This window comes from Fusarium keratoplasticum, chromosome 1 (genome assembly GCF_025433545.1).
Source record: "Fusarium keratoplasticum isolate Fu6.1 chromosome 1, whole genome shotgun sequence".
Classification (NCBI taxonomy): Eukaryota; Fungi; Ascomycota; class Sordariomycetes; order Hypocreales; family Nectriaceae; genus Fusarium; species Fusarium keratoplasticum.
Window position 1 is genome coordinate 5,264,214 of NC_070529.1, and position 21,027 is coordinate 5,285,240.

Below are 21,027 nucleotides of genomic sequence, written 5' to 3' on the forward strand. Positions count from 1 at the left end.
TGCTGCGTACAAAGGGCCTGAGATGCGCTTTGCGCACTCAGATTGCTGCCCTGGCCGTCATGGCATCCCCTGACGCCTTTCAATCATCGCCACTTCGAGAAACAAGACGCGAACGAGTCCAAATCGAATCCTCGTCCCCCGCCCTCCCGCCACTCCAAGATCTCCTCTCGCAGAAGCCAAGTCGTCCCCCGATCCGAAGTGGCAGCAAAGCCGTCCCCATCCCAGACCATGCTCCATCAAGTTTCATCTCGGCCCGTCATCTTTGGACGTCAACGGAAGCAACTCATGATGCAGCTTCCGAGTCTGCGACCACAGCCAATCGAGCGTCTGCAGAGCCCAGCGGGGCAGGTTTCATCGCAAACGATACCCATGCTTCTGTGCAAGCACAGGATGATGATATTGTAATTGTGCAAATCTCCGGAAAGTCATCCAGGAAGCCGCGGAAGCCAAGAGCTCCAAAGACAACTACACAAAAGAAAAAGGAGCCAGCACAAAATGCCGCGGATACTGAATCTCAAAATGGTGGGAAGGGCAAAAAGGCCTCAAAGGCCAACAAGAACGGGGACGAAGGTGTGGCAACGAAGCCCAAGGCAACAAAGCCGAGGAAGAAACAGACGGGTACTATGAGTAACCACTTTACACCAGTTGCTGAGCCCGATCTGCCTGCAAATTCAAAGAAGAATGACGTCCATGAGCCGCTTCATCTTGAACAAGCACCCGCCCGAAGGCTAGATTGGACACCGCCAGCTCAAAAGACTGTCATAAACATCGATTCGGATTCATCCGCATTCAAACAACTTGCCTCTTCGGAAACTGGCCAGCCAAAGCCAGCTTTCAAGAATCTCGTTGAGGGCTACGCTTGTCTTGAAGCAGCACACCAAGCACTAACATTTGCATCAGATGAAGACTCGAGTTTCCTGAAAAAGCGGAAACTCATAGAGCTTGTGAACACGAAGGAGGCCAACCCAGCGGCCGTTATTCCTGAAAAGTCCCCCAAGAAAAAGGCACCGAAGAAGAAAGCTCGAACAATCACGGGGCTTGCTACGGCTGCATACAAAGTGCCTACCCAACCTGATCCTGATCCACCAACTGCCTCCATATTGGATCATTTCCAGGCCGCCGACAATGCCAACACGTCAGCTACTGAGCAAGCAAAGAAGGCCAAAGGCAAAGCAAATCCACGCAAGAGAGTCTCGAAGGTTTCAAAAAAGAAAGCGGCGCCGCCAAAACCTGTCTTACTGTCTCCAGGTGCAGCTCTCGCCCAGGTCGCAAACCAGGATTTCGTCTTCGGTACCTCCAGCCAACTAGCCAGAGAAGAGTCGCCAACTGTCCTAAGGGACCTTCAGTCCGCTTTGATGCAGTCAAACCAGGTCGATGATATAGATTTCGCTACGACCATCAACAGCGACGCTATTGATCCACCTGAACAACGAACCAGCCTCTGGGACGCAGCCGCTCGAGACACTGAGGGTGACCTGTTTGATGTCGAGGTGATTAATCTCACAGAAGACTCACCACACTTACCAGAAGAGACGCATGATGCAAACCCATTTGGGTATTTCAGAGGTGGCAATCGGACCAGCGCTCCGGACAGTGTGGCTGAGAATACTGTCTCTGATGATCATGTTTCCTTCGCCAACTTGTCGGACCTTATGCCTTCACCTACCAGAAATCCCAGACATGAGGATGGCGAAGGATCACCATTCTTCTCCGACAGTGATCTTTCTGCTAGCATTGAACTGCAGCGGCCCGCCTCTGCGCAGACACAACCCCGTCAAGAAATCCTTGCTCCAGCGGCAAAGCCTCTTAACGGGGAAGCAGATGTCCGCGAACAGCCGCCTCGTCCCAATTTTGAAAGTTACACGGATGTTCAGCTTGCTAAAGAAATCAGGACCTTTGGCTTCAAGCCCATCAAAAGAAGAAGTGCCATGATTGCCCTTCTCGACCAATGTTGGCAAAGCAAGACGCGTATGGGTCAGGCAGGTGTCCACACAAGCACCAAGCGAACCTCTTCGGCCCCAAAGACCACAAAGACTGGAAGCCCTGTTTCTGCCGGAATCGATGCTAAGAGGCCCCGAGGCCGACCACGGAAAAACAGTCCAAGTGCTTCGGAACCCCAGGAACCACCCCCTTCTGCTCAACCACCAGAAACTCCCAAGAGACTTCGTGGTCGACCAAGGAAGAACAGTCTCGCTTCATCAGTAGGCACAGCCTCTCCGACGAAAGCAAAAACTGCCCCAGCACCCAAGAAGCTGGCTGCAGCCCCCAAGTCCCCAAGGCGCAGGAAGGGAGCTGCCAATCCTGTGATTGAGATTCCTGACTCCAATTCAGACTTCGGAAGTGATCTTGATTCATCGCCAGACTCTTCCATGGACGAAATGTTCTCGCCGCCTCCACTGGACTTGTCCCTTTCAACTGGTGACGATACCGAGCTCTCCTTCACAGCAACTCAAAATGATCAAGAAGTCGTCTTGTTCGAGTACATCGCCAAAGCTATCCGGTCGGCTCCTCGCACTACCGATCCGATGGAACCCTCATGGCATGAGAAAATCCTACTTTACGATCCAATCGTCCTCGAGGACCTCGCAGCATGGCTCAATACCGGTGAGCTCAGCCGCGTGGGTTATGACGGAGAGGTCAACCCCAACGATGTCAAGAAATGGTGCGAGTCTCAGAGCATATGCTGTTTATGGCGAGTAAATCTACGTGGCAAAGAACGGAAGAGGTTTTAATCATACATTGGCGAGCGCGGCGTTTGACGGAGTCGTTTCCATCACAGCATTCCTGGACTACATCGGCGTTATCACGAGCATTGGTCTACATTTCGGCTTCGACATATTTGGAGCCTTCTATACTAGCATGACAATCGACATGCTCAATGATACATTTTCATCTTGCAGACAATTGCCTCCACCCATACTCGCAACGACCCATCATCGACGTGGTCAATCCCAATACCTTGTTCAGTCCCCTCTTGGAGCTTGGTGAAACACTCACGGCCTTGATTAGGAATCAGGTTTATTCGTTCCGTTGTTGACATTAATAGGAAATGCTCGAGTAACAGCCTAGTTGACAAAAAAGTATTATTCCACCCATGTACAATCTGGCTCCTCCTCAGTGCGCCTGCGCGGGTATCACGTCCATTCTCTCGTCGCCCCAGCCTGTTCACTTTCAGGTCTTGGTGGTCGCGGGTGTTGCGTTTGTTTGTCCGCCAGCGTTGGCAATGATGCTATTGATCTCTTCGGGCCTCTTCATCCAGTCGTCGATGGCAGGAGGGCTTTTCACGTTAGAGTCTACAGCCACAAGAAACAGTGCTGGAACACCTACTTAGAGCTAGTGGTCGGGGGCATGATTTGAGTGTGAGTCTTCAGTTCTTAGTCTTTGTATGAGGGTTTAATGTTTGCAGAGTCCTTGCCAGAGGAAATGGGCAGGATCATCGAGGTTGCGGTGTAGATTGAGATGCTTCTTGACCTTGGTCGAAGGCGTCGATGCTGGCTGCTTTATACTTCGACCATGCCTCATACCCTTCCGATCAAGCGAGATGTCCCTAGCGCACTGCGAAACATTATCTCCCGGGATCTATCAACGACAACTCCATCGAAAGCCATTCTCCAATGATATGACACCACATTTTGCGAATGCGGCTCTGCTCGACGAATCACTGGCCGTCGCGTGCCGTAGCTGCTTGGAGCACACCACATTCGGAGCGTTGTTGCATTCCGTCTTGACTATCGCGATGCAATGGAACCCCTTCCCCAGTTCATCTGGGACAGGGTAGATGACGCGCCACTGACGGCCCCAGGGACTCTCGCGCCGTCAAGCGGCCAGTCTCAGACACACGTGTCGATGCCCTGTATTGCTGGACTATGGAACAGGGGTGTCGGAGAGGAGGGCGTGTGTTGGGTTCGATGGCTACCTTCCCGTGACCCTCACACTGGCCTGTGGTTGCCAGCCATCCTACATGGTCAGCTGAGACCTTTGATTCACGACTTCGAGCAGATCATGACAGCTCATCAATGCTGCATCCGGAGATATTTGCTGTCTGGGGTCTGGGACGGAGCTGCTTGAGCCAGTGAGACCATGCTACGCGATACGGCTCCTATTTGCCAGAGATGGTCTCAAATGCATGGCCTAGAGGGATGTTTATCACCTTGGGAACATTCAGTCATGCTTGCTGCAATGCAGCCGGGGTCATGCCTTCATGTTCATCAAAGACATGTGGGCAGCACTTGTCTCGTCACATCGACCACCCCGCCCAATGGTCCGATCCCCCCCATCCCATATGCAAGCTGCAAAAGGACTTGAGGAGTCCCCGGCTTTCATGCGTCTTCCAGCCAACTGACGACATCCCTCACCCAAGCCGAGCAATGGCCGCCCAATCACCTGGTGCCATCTCAGAGACAAGGCCGCGCACATCGGTCTCCCGGTGAGCGATTGTCTTGCCACTACTTGGAGATGAGGCTCTGCTTTATAAGAGCGATTCTCCCCCCAAGGCTGGTCAAAGGCCTCATGGGCCGAATACCGTGTCCCAACCGCCGCTCGCGATACGCGCACCATACAGCTCATACTTGTCGACCCCTCACTGGCCGGGTTAAGTCGGGGTAGCTTTGCGAGCTCCTCCCTGTCGCATTGAGCTATCTTGCTGAGTGCTTGATTCAAAAGCAAGATTACAGAAGCCAAGCCTGAGGGGTATCGAAGCTCGGAGCCGTGCCTTGAGCCGGCCACGATTCCCTAGCCGCGTTAGCCTCGAGGGCTAAAGCGGCCTGACGGCGACCATGGGACGGGCCAATATGGCGGCGCCAGCAGAAGAGTTCAAAGTATAACAGTAGCCACTCTCTACGTAAAGTTGACTGGTTTGAACAGGTTCTTTGTTATTGGTGATGATGGGTGGCTCGGCTGTGATAAGAGCCTTGTGTGGGATGCCCTTTAGCCCGGAGCGGAAGTGGGGCCGCGCCGGCGGGATATCGGCAGCAGATGCCGCAAATCCCGGCGGGCTCCGACATGGCTCTTGAAGGTGCACATTGAACCAGGCCTCAATTCGAGGTATAGAACGGATGGCGGGGTGTGTTTTGAAGATGATCATAGACTCGTCCAAGCCAACTGCATCCGATGTGCGCCGACGTTCATCAAAAAAATGCGTACAAGCACAAACTGTGCAATCGTGCCTGGTGTTCTCAAGGAACGGACCTGAGGGCTCTAGGGAACCGTTTCACTCGGCTACGCAGGATTCAGGCGCATATTCTCGGCCTTTCCCTACTGCCAATTACAGTTCTGAATTGACGTTGCAACCCGCTGTGCTAGTATCTGACAGCGTAAAGTGAAAGCGTCAAGTGATTCCGGCTACTTGGTCGCCGCGACTCTCGGTTCCGAAGCCATGACGTTGAGGCTGCAGGCCTGGGTTGTCGGAAGACGACGTCCGGGGCTGGCAGCTGCACATGTGGGAGTTGGGGGAGTTGGCCTTGTGATGCATCGGAAACGGCCTCATGCACCTTGGAGATGACGTTCGAGAAGGATTCTAGGGAACCACGCGAGACGATGCTCGACCAACAAAGGTCTAACTCCTCTCTCAAGTCATCATAAGTAACTTGACATGAACTATCCTAAAATGATAAAAGAGATATCATAATAACGGATCACTCTAGATCTATCTTACTTCATTATTGTCATACTTTATTAACTCCCTGTAGGGGAGGGTAAGCTAAGGCTGATGGATGTTATCTTGTTGTCTCCCGTGGTTGTCTCCCGTTGTTTTCTCTTTTGACTCGCATGGCATCCAATGTGCAATGTGCAACAAGCTGAGCTGAGCTGAGGCGCGTGACACCGTTATCGGGAGAGACGAGGCATCGAGACGAGCCGTTAGTTCGTGGGGAGAAGGCTTGGCTAAAGCATGAAGGGTTCTGGTTTGCCAAAGTGCAAACTATCAGCGTCACAGCCGGCTGGAGGCGAGTTCTTGACATGTGAAGGTTGGCGGCATTGAAGAACAAAGGAATCTCCAGGCTGAGTTCAGCGACACCTCGGACATGAGGTCGGATTCCGCTTCTATAGCATTTTATTTGGTTATTCTTTGTTTCATTCTATCCAGATGACTCAATTACGCCCCTGAGTCATCGCATTCTAGGTTCCAGATCCCGGTCAACAAGGAAAGCTCCGACCCTCCGGAGTCCGGACGGCCGGCGTGAAAGTGCGCCGACGAAGGATGACAAATAACCGGTCGGTCTTCGCAGGGCTCGGAAGTCCGACAGAAGACTGGCAGACAGATTCAAGAGAGCCTGGGTGTGGTCTTGTCTGATCTGGTGACACGAAACTGACTGGCGGCATGGCTGTTTATGGTTATGTGTAACCTTTGTCAGTCTCTGGAAAGGTGGGATTGGATGGATCCATCCAGGGATGCCAATAGAGAGGCAAAAGAGGAGAGAGAGCGGTGGTCAAATCATGCCGCTCTCCGACGTTAGGGCCAAACGTGATTGAGTGATGACGACAGAGACAAAAAGGTCGACAGCTCGTTGGATCGTGTCGATGGTGAATATGGGGTTAGCGCTGACTCGAAACATGAGTGAAAGAAAGAAATGCTCTCGAAGCAGCTCAAACGTCGAAAGAATCCAATCTTGATGCCCAGCTTTTGTTTAGTTCCAGGGTGGCTAATTCCCCGTCCTCGGCAGCTGGCTAGCCCTACTACACGTAGGCACTTATCCCCGGAGTGTTAGGGCGTCTTGGGCGGCCCCAGCGCTGTAAAACATCGCCTGTCTCCGTTCGCCGAGTGGTGCCAAGAGGACCTAGCAGGCTCCAACAGATCGCCGGCAAACCCCCACTCACAAGAATCATCGCAACCTCTCTTTTCATTCCATGTTCCACCTCGACAGCAGCCTCTTCAGCCTCTTGGCTCTCGCTGGCTTCACGACAGCTCTTCGCATGCAAGACCTTGGGCATCAACTTGCAGAACCGCCTCACCGCATCGCAGCTCGTTGATGGCCTCAACCAGACCTTAGCGTCCATTCCAAGCCCGCGGACAGTCTGTCTCTGCCCGACACGACACGACACGATCGACCCCACGCCCATCTACCATTCAACTAGCAGATATCGCCGTCCCTTGACCGACGTGACACCAGACCAACATGTCCTACCTGGACGGCTTGAACCTCGGATACAGCTTCAACAACAATGTATCCGAGGGACTTCCCGACGCCGCACAGCAGTCCACGGCATCCCCGCCGTCCAACAATCCCCATCAGACATCGCATCGCAGCAGCCAGCATCGACCGTCATCGCAAGGCAGCGTCACCGTCTATCAGACCACCGGCCCCGACGCCCACACCAGCCCGATCCAGGCACCCGGGAGCAGCACTCCGGCCCTGAACCCGCGATCATGCGTCACCTGCCGCCGTCGCAAAGTCCGTTGCGACAAGCAGATGCCCTGCTCCAATTGCCGCCGAGCTCAGATCCCATGCGTCTTCCCCGCCCCCGGTCGGGCACCGCGGCAGCCGCGCCCAAGAGACCCCAATGCGCCCCCAAAGAACTCGAGCCAGCGCGAGATTGAGCTGATGAAGCGCCTGAGGAAGCTCGAGGGCATTGTCGAGGAGCTGAGCGGCCAGATCGAGGTCGAGTCCGGGGGCAAGGGTCCCTCGTCGGCCAACTCGCCTGAAGCTGCGCATGGAGCGCAGGCCTCAAACATTGAACGATCAGCAACCTTTCCCCAGAGGCATTCATCCAGCGCATCTTCTCACCCTGGCGTCCTGGGTCCGTCGAGTGGGAGCCCGAGAGGTAGCGATGCCGCGAGCGATCAGAGCGAGGCGACCCGGAAGCAAATACACCAGAAGTTTGGGCGACTGGTGTTGAACGACCAAAGTGGGAGCCGAAGATATGTCAGCAACGGCTTCTGGGCAAAGCTTAACGACGAGGTTGGTCTTTCATATTGTAGTATGGCCTGTTGAAGATGGCTAACTGTCCCTAGCTCGATTCTATTCGAGAAGAGACGCAAAAACTTACCGACGAGGATTTCGACGACTCAGATTATGAGGAGACTCCAGATAGTTCCCCCTCATTGGTGGTCCCGGCAGATCACCACTCCTTCATCTTTGGATACCGCTCAGCAGATGTCAACCTCGAGAAATGCCGCCCTCTACCCTCTCACATTCCGTTCTTGTGGTCCGTCTACCAGGAGAACGTAGAACCGCTTATCAAGGTGCTACATATTCCGTCAATGGAGCCGATATTCCGTGACGCGAGGAAGAACCACGAGCAGCTCTCACCTGGAAACGAAGCTCTGGTGTGGGCGATCTATTACGCTGCTATCACTTCACTGGAACCCGAGGAGGCAAGTTCAGCCCCATGTGAAAGTATTGAAACAAAACTAACCAGGCAATGCAGGTTCGAGCCAACCTTGGCGTCAACAAGGAAGACGTCCTTACGCAATATCGTTTCGCTGTCGAACAAGCCCTCGCAAAGGCCAATTTCCTCAACTCATCCGACACTTCGATAATCCAAGCCTTTGTCATATTCCTCGTCGTGGTCAGGCGTCAAGATGAAAGCCGCTTTTGTTGGTCCCTGACCGGGTTGGTGGTTCACCTCGCCCAGGGCATGGGTCTTCATCGAGACGGATCACACTTTGGACTGAGCCCCTTTGAGACGGAAATGAGGAGACGTCTCTGGTGGGCATTGCTCGTACTCGATCTACGGTCCGCAGACGAACTAGGCACTGATCTCATCATTGGAGATCTATTCTACGACACCCAGATGCCCAGTAACATCAACGACGCTGATATCAACCCAGAGACAACAGAATTCCCTGAGCCGAGGGAGGGCCGCTCTGACTGCGCGGTAGCTCTGGTTCGCTATGAAATTTGCAGTCTCTCAAGACGCCTTCTCCGAGCTGCATCAGCATCAGCTTCGTTCTGCCCCAAGGGGGCACCGCTCGCTAATCTCGGGCTCGTAGAACGAGAGCAGATGCTAATCGAAGTATATCAAAGAGTTGAGGGCAGGTTCTTTAAGCATGTGATGGATGATACGGACCCCTTGTACTGGATGGCAGGCATGATTGCCCGCATCATCATGGCCAAGATGTGTCTCGTTATTTATCAGCCCATGCTATTCCCCGGTTCGGACGGCGAGCTTTCGGCCGAAGCCAGACAGCGTGTCTACGTGGCGGCGATCGAGATTATCGAGTACAACCACATTCTCAACACGGATTCGAGATGCAAGCAGTACAGATGGCTGTTCAAGACATACACAAACTGGCACGCCATGGCGTATTTCCTCATTGAGAGCTGTCGCCGTCCGTGGACGCCTCTCGTGGAACGTGGGTGGCAGGCGCTCAACGGCTATGAGGGACACCCAGCCGAATACGTCCGCTCCGCCGATTATACGTCTGTCATCCTACCCATACGGAAACTATACTTTAGAGCTGGCAAGCACCGAGCCACAGAGATTGCCCGTCTTCGCAGCAACCCCGAAGAGGCACGTCGTGTGGAGTTTGAGGAGCGGATGAACCCAGCTCAAACGTCATTTGAAATGATACCGGCCGGTGAGGACAAGATGGATCAAATGAGGGGGAGGTGGAGGACCCTAGTGCGATCAGATGGAAGCAACGTGCCCATATCTACACCAGCCGAGCTGAGCCCTATGGCACCTCCAGCGATGCTTCAGCCAGGACCGCCAACATCACAATCACGACCTCGAACACCCGCAGCAAACGAGGTTCCATCAAACATCAACCTCTCGGAAACCACTATGGGGCTCATGAACGAACTAATGTCACAAACTACGAATTTCCCCATGACGACATTTTATCCATTGAACGAGATCGGATCGGCCGAGATGAGAGCCGCCGCATCAACAGGTTCAATGAGTACACCAGGCATGACGGCTGCTCAACTACCCCAGCAACAACAGACGCAGCTTGGGGGACTAGGTCAGCCGTTTTCTCAGCAGCCACTACAGCTGCCCAAGGACGACAACCCACCCCCATACCTCTGGCCTGATCCATATCCAGCCATGGACGACAACTTTGACAACACAGGAGGCGATGATGTCGACATGCTGGGTGACGACTTTAACTGGCAAGATTGGAGTCAAAGTATTCGTGGCTTGGAGATGGAGAGCACGCAGGGGCAGAAGGGATGGTGATTCAAAATGGCATTGTAACATTGGATGGCAAAAATGGTTGTGTTGGATTTGACTGCGCTTGTATGATACCCGGTGGAGTTTAGATGGTGCGATCTACATGGATTTAGACAAACTTCCACTCTGAATACAGCCAAATTGGTTGTTTGAACATGGAGTGTATAGCTTCTAGCATCTATAACTTCTCGCTACTCGCTTTGCTCTTCTTCTCCTCTTCCAAAACGTCTTCTCTCCTCCGGACTTCAACATTGGTCGGTCCCCCCTTGCCAAAGTTGACGAGAACCACACGCTCCCAGTCTCCTCCCCTCTCCGAACCCTTGAGCTCTGGTCCAGGCTTGTCTAGTCCCAAGACGACTCTCTTGTCCTCTTTTCTGATAAAGAGGTTGTGAGGGCTCATGACCTTGTCGCCCCACGGGATGATTGCCGTCTTGTGCTCCTTGCCCTTTTCTGTCTCTGCTGTCGGTGTCCTCTTGAGAAAGGAGAGAAGCTTCTTGCGCTGGGCGGCAAGTTGCAGGGGTCCTTCTTCCAGGGATCCAGACCGGCTGGTGAATATGTCAGAGACGAGGGTGAGGAGATAGGCCTGAGGAGGGAACAGGATGATGGAGTTGTCAGCGGCACGAGAGAGGAAGGTCTTGGCTGGGGCAAAAAGCGCAGCGGTATGCTCAATTCCATCGTCAGGAGTTGGAATGAGCATCTCAGACGGCATGTTGCCGCGTGTCAGAGGGAGCATGTAGAGATACATCTGTGTTGTGAAGCGCTTTGCGTTTATGGTGGGGGTGATCCAGCGTGTAAAGGGGATAAGGCCATCTATCACAACCATCAGCTCTCTCGTTTTCAGTCAATGCAACTCCACACACGAACCCAGGTCTGGCTCAGCGCCTACGGATTTCAACCACTCGAGAAACTTGACCTGGTTGCCGTGTATCTGCTTCCTTGCCGTGTCCCGCTCCTCGATGCTCAGGTTTATCAACCCGCCGTCCTTCTTGGCCAGCAAGATGCCCGTCTCCTCAAATGTCTCTCTGATGGCGCCGATCCTGTACGCCAGCCCATCTTGATGCCTCTCTGGCGAGTCCACGGCGGGAATCACACCGTCGTGGTAAGGGTCCAGGTTTCCGCCGGGAAAGACATGGGCCGAGGCAAAGGATGTTGAAGTGTGGACGCGGTGCAGGAGCAACACGTCGTTGACGGGAGAGACAAGAAGTACTGAAGAGCTAGGTCGCGGTTCAGACAGCGGACGCTTGCCCGCGGAAGAAGAAGACGGTCGTTTCTGAGTTTTTGAAGCCATGATGAGTATCGAAGGAACAAGACGCTGCGCAGGCCGGGGAACAACAAAGCTACATCTAGAGCCGCTGCGGAGAAGCAACTGGGAGAGCGGGCGCCCAATGGAATTGAGCGGAGGAGGCATGGGTGATTGTTGGGTTGTGAAGAGTTGAGGGGAGGAGCATGTGAGGACTTGAAGCGCGGGCTAGGGGGTGACGTCGTGCCGAGGTCCGCTTCAGATGGTGGTTCATCGGCTCCGAAAGATCGGTGGAGGCGGGGGTTGCGGCCGAGAATAAGCGGCGGGGACGGGGCCGGTTCGGTCGGTGGTGAGTGAGCTGTGGTTTTATCAAAATTGTGCGTTTAAAAAGAACTGGGTATTCTGCTAGTTGATGAATGAGCTTTTTGAGTTAGAAAATGAGACTTTATTGATAATGAAGTTATTGACGTTCAGAACAAGAAATCACCCTAATGTACTTTTCCCAGTAGCCTTCTTCGGCATATCAATGTCTGGTACCCAAAGCCTTCCTTGAAGTTCAAAGTACACACAGCATGCTTCAAGATAATTTTAAGAGATAGCAGTCAAACTATGCATTCATGTAGATGCCAATGGAATATTATAAACAAGCATCTGTCTCTCGTATGAACCGAGAATTCCACAACGTTGATGTGTTTTAGGGTAGGGAGTTGGCTAGCCTCCGTTCAGCTTCTGACAGAGTTGTTTCTTGAGAGCTACACACAAGATTGGGGGATCAATGAGATCTCATTGCTCGTATTGGTTTCTGGGTTCATATGTACTTGTCAATTTTGCAATGATATGTCCTCCTGGCAAAAAGTCATCACTCCGCGACACACAAATGTCCAAGTACCACCATCAAAAATTGGCAAAAATGACAAAAAAAGAAAGCACTTCTCAATCATGATTATAGTGTTATAGGAACAGCCCGATGCGGGGGTCGAACCCGCAACCTTGAGATAGTGAACTCGTAAGAGTCTCACGCTCTACCGATTGAGCTAACCGGGCGTGCTTCGCCCGGGCATCTGGCCCGTTTGACGTTGAGGTCGGCGTCTCGAAAATCGATTTATCAACGGGAGGATGTGTGGAATCAGGGCTTGGAGGAATGGGTTCTGGTTGGGTGCGTGGGTGTGTGGTGGATTGGTGGTTCGATGGGGGCTGCGGTTTGGGTGGAGTCGAGGTGTCTGTCAGTAGCGCCGCGTTGATGTACTTGAATGTTTGACTGTGGTGTAAGATTGTGTAAAGAGCTGAGTAGAAAAGAGTGAATAAGAGAGAATGAGAGGTGAAACGAGAAAAACAATTAAAATACATCAGCCCCTCTTCAACAGCCTAAATCCGTCATCGTCATGGCTGACAGTGCAACTCTCTTCACCAAGGGAGATGCCGTGGTTCTTCAAGGTGGATCCTCATTGGCCACCTGGAGCCTTCTCTCAAGACCACCTCCTAGTCACGTGCACAAGACCCATTCGCTTCCCATAGGGTTTCTCACCCCACACATCTATCTCATTGTTTGGAAAAATTTCGCCTGAAAAGCTCTTGTTCACGACGGCATCTCGAGACCCGGTACGACTCTTTACGAAGTAACGCCACACTAACCCCCTCAGACACAATGGCCAAGCTCTCGTAAGTGTTCTTCTTTGCGGGCTCATCGTCGACATTTTCTCTGCCAATTTTCTGCCACCGGAACTCGAGAGAAGCGCGCGAGAGGGAAGCTGGATAAATTTCATGGCGGGGTGGGAGGGAATCGACATGATCGGTGCGCCGCGCACACGAAAACGACGAAATATTCGAGCTCTGCACGGCATCGTCGACTCGACCACTTGACGGCGACGGTACCGTTCACAAGCACACCTGCTGTCTGAAAAATTACAGCTCAACTATTCGACGACAATGACGATCTCCAACTCGAGGGCGCCGTGGCAGAAATTTGGCAGAGAAAACCGAAGCGAGACGCAACAATGAACTCCAGGACACCAGACTGACGATGCTCTCTACAGGCGTGGTGCCCCTGGTGGCAAGCTCAAGATGACCCTGGGTCTCCCTGTGTACGTCCGCTCACGGAGCAACTGCTCGACGAACGAAGCACTAACCAGCCCAACAGCGGTGCCGTCATGAACTGCGCCGACAACTCCGGTGCCCGAAACCTCTACATCATCGCCGTCAAGGGTATCGGCGCCCGCCTGAACCGATTGCCCGCCGGTGGTGTCGGTGACATGGTCATGGCCACCGTCAAGAAGGGAAAGCCCGAGCTCCGAAAGAAGGTCCACCCCGCCGTCATCGTCCGACAGTCCAAGCCCTGGAAGCGATTCGACGGTGTCTTCCTGTACTTTGAGGACAACGCTGGTGTGGTATGTTTTTGGTTGATGTGCTACGAATATTTGGACTTGGTTGGTTAACGAAAACTTGCAGATCGTCAACCCCAAGGGTGAGATGAAGGGCTCTGCCATCACCGGCCCCGTCGGTAAGGAGGCTGCTGAGCTGTGGCCCGTAAGTTATCTCTCTTCTCTCTCGCAGTTCCATCTGCTAACCCCATCCCAGCGTATTGCCAGCAACTCTGGTGTTGTCATGTAAGGTGCTTGCTTGGGGGTCAAGGAAAGACAAAAGGCGTGGTTCTGTCCTGAAATGCGATCAAGCTAGAGCGCGAATTAGAAAGTTCGCCCCCCTCTTTTATCTCCCCGTGAATAATACATCGCCGGGGGAAAAGGCTGGGGGAGAGACATGGGGAAGAAGGTCAAGGTCGCTGGATTGGCAGGCTCTTGCATTTCGGTTGCGGCGTGTAAGGAATGATTCACATTACCAGGCATCACATCAGGGACAAAACAAAAGTCACTTCAAAAACTGGTTTTCCTGGCGGCGTGTTTTTTCGCTTTTGGGTTTTGCATTTCCTTTGGACGAGACCCGATGCTGTGACTGTGTGTGCTGTGAAGATGTTTGCTCGCTGTAGACATGGTGATGGAGAATCAGGCATCATGGCAGTTGCTACTGTTCTTTGCAAGGTATTGCATTTGGTATGAGCCCATTGGACGATTCTGCATGTTCAGTTGCAGGGAAGCGTAGGAGAGGAGTCCGTTTCGTGCAAAACTGAGAGAAGGGGTCCAATGTTAGACACCAGCCACGAGGTACCTACTTGGCATCCGGCTAGGGCCATTCTCTATGGGAAGTCCTCATTAGTATCTATAGGTACTCATCCTGTCCTTTTCGTAAGAATTGATAAAGGTTACTCTATTCACTTAATCCTTATGGTGAGATATGAGAATGAATGGGTGTTGAAGAGAGGTGGGTAGGTAGCTAAGTTGGTGCATCAAACATTTTCTTTCCCAATGTCCATACTACCCTATGGCATCACAGTTAAATCAAGGGCATCACCCCTGTACAGTACTATAGCGACAAAAAAAAAACACGGAACCAGTTACTGCATTATCTACCTACTGAGCCACTAAATTTTGTTGTTGTCTGGTGTAACGCCGTCGCTGGGCCCTGGAGAGGCATCGACTTTTTTTCAGGTCGTTTGATCTCATACACACCAGAGATTGATGTTCAACAACCCCCACCCCCCACCTTGTGTAATTCTTCACACATCACAGGATGAGGATTGGATAAATACATGGTAATTCAGATCCCTTTATTAGATCTATCCTCTGACTTGAATTACCTTGCTCTGCTCTATTATTGCCATGATGTAAACAAATACGAATAGATACCGACGAGAATAGCACTGAGATCATGTCAATCAGTTGGTACAACAGATCACACACTTTCTTTGGTCCCATATCACGACTACATCAAAGGTCAATCAACGACAGCTAGTTCACGAAGCAAAAGACTAGAATTTGTCGAGAAGTCGACATTGAAAATTTTCGTATCGCGCTTGCTATCACATTTATAACATCCACCCTCCATTTCTCATGTTCGGCCCTCCTCTCTCCCCCCCTTCGCGTGTTGCCGAATCATTATGCAAAGCCAATACCATGCAGCTTGAGAGAACAGATAGACTAGAAAAAGAAAAGAAAAAGAGCAAAGGAAAACGGAAAAAGAGACAACTATGAGTCTAGTGTACAGGAACTAGAAAGTGATGAGGAAGAAAAAGAAAAGCGAAACGAGAGCATCCAAAAACCCCCCCCTTCCGAGTGAGTCCTTTCATAGTATACAGAGTGGCTGGCTGTATGTACCTTGGGAAGGGACCTTGATGCAAAGTCCCGTGATGCTTTGTGAACATGTTACATCGAGCGATTGGATGAATGATCCTCGGGTGCTCGAGGGATGAATTTTTTTGTGGCTTTTTGTTTTTGTTTTGTTTGCTTTTGATGCATGATGCTGTGACTGAGGTTTCATGTCGAGGACATGCCTAGAGACTGGAGTGCGTCACGAACTTGTGTCTCCTCACATCTGCTGGTAAGGGTATCCCATGCCGGGCATGCTGTGGCCATGGCTGTGACTGTGGCTGTGGGCGTGACCGTGCATATAGGGCGGGTTCCCAGCCTGATGGGGTGGAGGGGGAGGGGGAGGGGGAGGAGGAGCATGCTGAGGGTGCGGCTGGTGAAGCTGAGGCTGCTGCTGGAGATGGAGCGGGTGCTGGGGATGTCCATGAGGGTGCTGGTGCTGATGAGGATGCATCTGTGGCTGCGGCTGTGGCTGCATCATCTGCTGCTGTGCCTGTTGCTGCTGCTCCTGCATCTGATGTTGCATTTGCAACTTCATGGCCTCCCGCTTGGCCGCGGCCTTACCCTTGGGCTTGGGGGCCACGACTCCCAGTCTCTGCTCGGCGGCAGCTTGAGCGGCCTTCTTAGCGGCGAGAGTAGCCTTGCGCTTCTCAACAGCGCCAGCCATGTTGCCATTGGCCCAACGGTCTGTGACGTGTTAGTTTGAGGTGAGCATACATAATCCACCCAAGCAACTCACTCTTCATAGATGCCGACATCTTCTCCGACTTGGTCATCGACTTGTAGTCCTTCTGAGGTTCCTCACCCTCCTCGGCAGGGGTAGGAGTAGGGGCGGGTGCTCCGTTCTTGGTGTCCAGGCCAGACCGAACAACCTTGATCTTCTGAACCTTGCGGCTGTTGGGGGTCTGTGCCGACTCGGCGGGAGGCAGAGGCGTAGGGGCGGCAGACGGAACTTCGCTGGTGATAGCGGCGGCGCTGGCTCGCTTGCCTCGCTTCTTGGGAGGTGCCTGAGAAGACTCCTCAGTCTCATCGGGGTCGTCGCGGAAACGCTTCTGTCGCTTAGGCCGGAACGAGTAGGACGATTCGGCAGTGTGCGAGGACTCCTCCGATGAGGCTGTGGTCGGACGGGACTCGCCATTGTCGGTGATGGCTGAAGCGGGCTCACTGAAGTGCTTGCTGCCTCCCTTGGGAATCTTGAGGGTGAGGAGATGTCGGCGGACGGGTGGTTTCTCCTCCTGAGGCTCCTCATCAACAAACTCGTTGGGGTCTGCTTCCTCATACTTAACAGCAGGCTTGCCACGGCCGCGACGGGTAGGCTTGGCAGGCGATTGCTGCGGTGTAGTCTCCTCAGCGTCAGGCGTAGGCGCAAGGTCTTCGACAATGTTTGGCACGGCACCCTTGCCACGAGGGCCACGCTTGCGTCTCGTCTTGGGAGCGGCCTCAGCGTCCGAGGGCACTTCGTTGGTGAAGCTGACGGAAAGGTTGGTCTGCGTCTCCTCATCGCCATTGGCGTTCTTGCGACGGCGACCACCGCGGGTCGGCACAGGCGTGGAGCTTCGGCTGATGTCCTGTGTGGCAGGGTCAAAGAGCTGAACTGGCTTGCGCTGTCGCTTGCCAATGACTTCTTCAGTCTCGGTGGCCTTGGCAGTCTGTCGAGGTTGGTTTCGAAGAGATCGGCCGCGGGTCATTATTCCGACTTGCTGAGTCTCGGGGTTCTGCTTGCCAATCTTGGAAGGATGAGGGTCGTACTCGAAGCCGTAGGAAGCAGCCATAATACGATCCTGGCCCTGGAGATAGCGAGTCTCGTTCATGCTCTCCTTCTCGCGGGACTTGTAGCCCTTGACGGCAAAGTCAGGCTCCTCATAGTTGACACCGTGTTGGTGAAGGTTGCGAGTGCGAGCTTCATACTTGGCATCAGCCGCTCGTCGGCGAAGGGAGTTTTCGTAGTCGTCTACGACCTTGCCCAGGCTTGTCCATTCCTGCTGCCATTGAACCATGGAGACGTTGATGGCAGTGAGAACTTCGAACAGTTCCTCGGTCGTCATGTTTTCGTGATCCTCAATCGCACTGAGATACTCGGCAGGATCTCTGAGCTTGCGATACTTGTAGTAGCGGCGTTCGTTTGGTTCTTGAGAATCGCCGACGTCCACATCATCACCGTCGTCTCCACCGGGAGCTGGCGAGTTGAAGGCTGTGGGATCTATCGAATCAGGCACAGGCGAACCGCGGGTGGGAGTGTTGAGCGCAGGTGTAGGTGCTTCAGGAGCCACGGCATCTGCATTGTCGTCGTTGTCTTCCACCATAGGCTCCATATCAATGCCTTCTCGATCGGTGTCCTTGCCTTCAGGCGTTGGCTCATCGGTTGCGCCATCATCTTCGGAACGGCCCTTCTTCTCAGGGTACAAGACGTACTCGCCATCGATGTAAGGGGTGAGGTGGGCCCATCGCCCGACTGGCGCTGGCTGTGGCTTAAACACCATCGCGGATCGAGTCGCTACAGGCTTCTGAGGGCTGGATTTTGTTTCTGAAGGCGCCGAAGAAGCAGGCGTCTCAACGCTTTCGGCTGGGGGAGGGGGAGTTGGGGCCTTGATTTCGGCGGGACTTGGAGCAGTAACGGGCTCATCCTTGGCGGGAGGAATCTGAGGTGAATCCGAGATTGGAGTGTCGTTGGTGGTAGCGGTAGCAGTAGCAGTGGCAGCCAGATCTGCTGGCTCATCCTTTTGAGGTTCTTCAATTTGAGCTTCCTCGACTTGAGGCTCTTCCTTTGGAGGCTCCTTCGCAAGCTCTTCCGGAAGTCTCTCTGGAAGCTCCTTTGGGAGCTCCGTTGGAAGTTCCTCTTTTGGTGGCTCAGCCTTGGGTTCGGCATCGGTCGAATCGCCATTCACCTGGACGGGTGCGGGGGCAGCGATGTCAGTGTCAGTCTTGACAGGCTCGGCAACAGTCTCAGACGCTTCTTCGATAGGCGCTGGTGATGCTGCGAGTGCGAGCTCTTGAACGAGGGGAGCAGATTCGGCCATCTCAACGTCTTGAGGGGTAGGGGAAGAAGGCTTCTCGACCGGGTCGATATCCATCTTGTCCTCTTGAGGCATTGGCGATGGCGGTTTCTGGTCTGGCGATTGGGGAACTTGATGGAGTGGTTGGTGATTTGTTTCTTCCTTGATGATGTTGGAAGAGGAGGTTGGGTCGGTGTCTGTGTTGTCGGAGGAGAGGGATGTGGGAATATCTTGAGGAATAATAGGATCAGGAACAATCTCATTGACAGGTGCCTCAAGTACACCGTTTGCTGCTTCTTCGGGCGCCGGTGAATGAGCAGGTGAAATTTGCCGATCTTGGTTAGCTGGCACTGTCAATGGTAAAGACAATGCAGCATCAATAGGTGGGTTATCGACAGGTGCAGCGTCGACAGTGTCAACGGCTGCAGTGTCAACAGGGTCAACCGGCGCGGGCGTTTGTGGTGCATCTGAAGCCTCCGGTTCAGGTTCCACTTTGGGAAGTTGATCTGGTTGAGGCTCTGCCGATTGAGGTAATATTCCATCCATAGGTTTCACCGTAGGAGGCACTCCCGAGGGCTTCTGCTCTACAGGAGGAGCGGGTATTGCGTATTCCGTTTTGGGGTTACTTGAAGGGGCATCACCGGCTGGCAGTGCCGGCATGTCAGTTTTTGGCGACATCTTGTTGGCTTGAGGCGATGAGTGATTTGAACCACTGGGCTCGCGGAACTCTGATTCATCGGCGTCTGAGTAGTAGGCGCCGACTTCTATCGTGTCCTGTACGTCATTGTCGTCGTCTTCGAGGGCGGCCTCATGATAGGCCTTCATCTCACTCGACTTGCGTGACGGGTTCCTCCGGCGAGTCGACGGCGTATCGGCACCCATCGAGGCGCCTCGCCTCTTGGAGTCGGTGCCGTAGAAGTCATCTGTCTCATAAGTCACCTCGGATCTGCGTTTCCTACCGCGGGCAGACGAGGTTGAGTTGGGGACGATGACATCGTCGTCGATGTGCTCAAACGTGTAATCCACGCGGGCACGCTTACGAAGACTGTGACCGCCCTTCCTAGGGCCGTGGTCGTCCTCGTCGGCCATGGGATAGTTGTCCATGGTGGTAGAACGCTTCCTCGGGTTGAGGCCGCGGCTACTGCTTGGGGGGGAGAAGGTGAATGCGTGCTGCAGCGGCTTGCTTGAGCGGCGAGCGCCAGCACTGGCACTCTGAGGGGTGGTATTAGTGTGGGCAACGACGGGGCTCGTGGATGAATTGAAGTCAAAGGAAGCCTCCGAAGCTGAAGTGGGAGAGGCTGAAGCTCCCAGGGGACGACGGCGATGAGTTGTCCGTCGCGAGCGGTCCATGGTCAGCCAGGACAGGCTGGACGGGGATGAGGCTGGGATGTTACAGCAAGGACGTGTAGCGGCCAGCCGGGCCCGCGAGAGGCGTCATGCGAGAACACGGAGCGTAGCGGGCGCGCCGTGTAAATACAGACGACCTACTCCCAAGATGGACAGACACGCAGCGGATTAGAGAAGGGGGCTCAGACGGGACGATGCGAGGCTGAGTGAGGGTGGGCGGGATATGAAATAGGTAGAATGAGACCCGGGGATGAGCGTGTTGGAGTAAGAAGAGCGAGCCAGGGCAGAGAAAGAATTTTGAAGTACAGGGAACTGGCGGCGACTTGACTTGCAAAAAAAGAGTAGAGCGTAGCGAAGCAACAAGGACAAGACAAAGGCAACAAGGGGGATACAGAAGCCAGCAAGAACAAGCCGTACCAGGCGGCGTCGGCGAGTGATTGCAATATACGTCAAGAGACGCGGGTGATGAAGACGGTCTCGTCTCCTTTTGGCCAGGCTTTGATTCCGTAGGTTGATTTTCTCGAGGTGTCGTGGTCCGTCCGAATAAGCCAACAACCTTGGCTGGTGCTGAACCAAGGACCCGCCCGCTGTTAGTGCCAACCCGGCCAGTGAAGCCTCGCCCTCTAACACCGGACAAGGCTCAGAGCCAGAGACCCCCCGGCCATGAAGGTACCTCCCCCGGGGTTCCTCCGCTCGGGATGCATCAGGCGAATCAGGGGCCGCATCTTCAATGCCAGCCGCGCTAGTACCCCCCGGGACTGGTGTAGACGAGAGCGTGACTGTGTCGCCTGCTGCAAATCGCTGCGTGTTAGTGGCTGGTCTGCTGCTATAAGTCGCCCCAGTACGTGGGGAGTACCTGGGCTAAGTTCCTGATTCCCGCTTAGACGCACTGCGGCTAGATCTGTTTTTTGTAACCATCAGGTATACACCCGACACAATTACACCTCCTCGACTCTTGAGGTTGACAACTTGTAGAATTGCTCCGAAATTAAAATCATGTATTAATTCGAAAACGGCACTCAATACTAGGCTCTTACTATCTACCTAAAAACCATTCAACGTTGTAGCATCCCCTGTTGTGCTCTCTTCTATCGTCTCCTCTCAGTCCCAGGCCCATTGGACCCTTGCTGCCTCGTAC

General features: G+C 53.6%; 5 protein-coding genes across 5 annotated transcripts; 3 read left to right on the forward strand and 2 right to left on the reverse strand.

Annotated features, from left to right (window-relative positions):
• Positions 1–59: 59 nt before the first annotated feature.
• NCS57_00156700 (Structure-specific endonuclease subunit SLX4) lies at positions 60–2,732 on the forward strand (the record flags this gene model as incomplete). The annotated part of the gene is made up of 1 exon (XM_053051627.1): positions 60–2,732. One exon carries the CDS (start codon positions 60–62, stop codon positions 2,730–2,732), a length of 2,673 nt encoding a protein of 890 aa, XP_052920142.1.
• Positions 2,733–7,112: 4,380 nt separating this feature from the next.
• Positions 7,113–10,119, forward strand: NCS57_00156800 (Zn(2)-C6 fungal-type domain-containing protein; the record flags this gene model as incomplete). The annotated part of the gene is made up of 3 exons (XM_053051628.1): positions 7,113–7,895; positions 7,949–8,311; positions 8,365–10,119. The coding sequence occupies 3 exons, from the start codon at positions 7,113–7,115 to the stop codon at positions 10,117–10,119; spliced, it is 2,901 nt and encodes a 966-aa protein (XP_052920143.1).
• A 172-nt stretch (positions 10,120–10,291) lies between these two features.
• On the reverse strand, positions 10,292–11,521 carry NCS57_00156900 (Nudix hydrolase domain-containing protein; the record flags this gene model as incomplete). Its single annotated transcript, XM_053051629.1, has 2 exons — positions 10,292–10,923; positions 10,978–11,521. The coding sequence occupies 2 exons, from the start codon at positions 11,519–11,521 to the stop codon at positions 10,292–10,294; spliced, it is 1,176 nt and encodes a 391-aa protein (XP_052920144.1).
• A 1,477-nt stretch (positions 11,522–12,998) lies between these two features.
• NCS57_00157000 (uncharacterized protein) lies at positions 12,999–13,960 on the forward strand (the record flags this gene model as incomplete). Its single annotated transcript, XM_053051630.1, has 5 exons — positions 12,999–13,012; positions 13,387–13,434; positions 13,491–13,737; positions 13,799–13,876; positions 13,928–13,960. 5 exons carry the CDS (start codon positions 12,999–13,001, stop codon positions 13,958–13,960), a joined length of 420 nt encoding a protein of 139 aa, XP_052920145.1.
• A 1,809-nt stretch (positions 13,961–15,769) lies between these two features.
• Positions 15,770–19,934, reverse strand: NCS57_00157100 (uncharacterized protein; the record flags this gene model as incomplete). Its single annotated transcript, XM_053051631.1, has 2 exons — positions 16,289–19,934; positions 15,770–16,236 (listed from the first exon to the last, which is right to left on the reverse strand). The coding sequence occupies exons 1-2, from the start codon at positions 19,890–19,892 to the stop codon at positions 15,770–15,772; spliced, it is 4,071 nt and encodes a 1,356-aa protein (XP_052920146.1). The 5' UTR covers positions 19,893–19,934.
• Between the last annotated feature and the right edge of the window lie 1,093 nt (positions 19,935–21,027).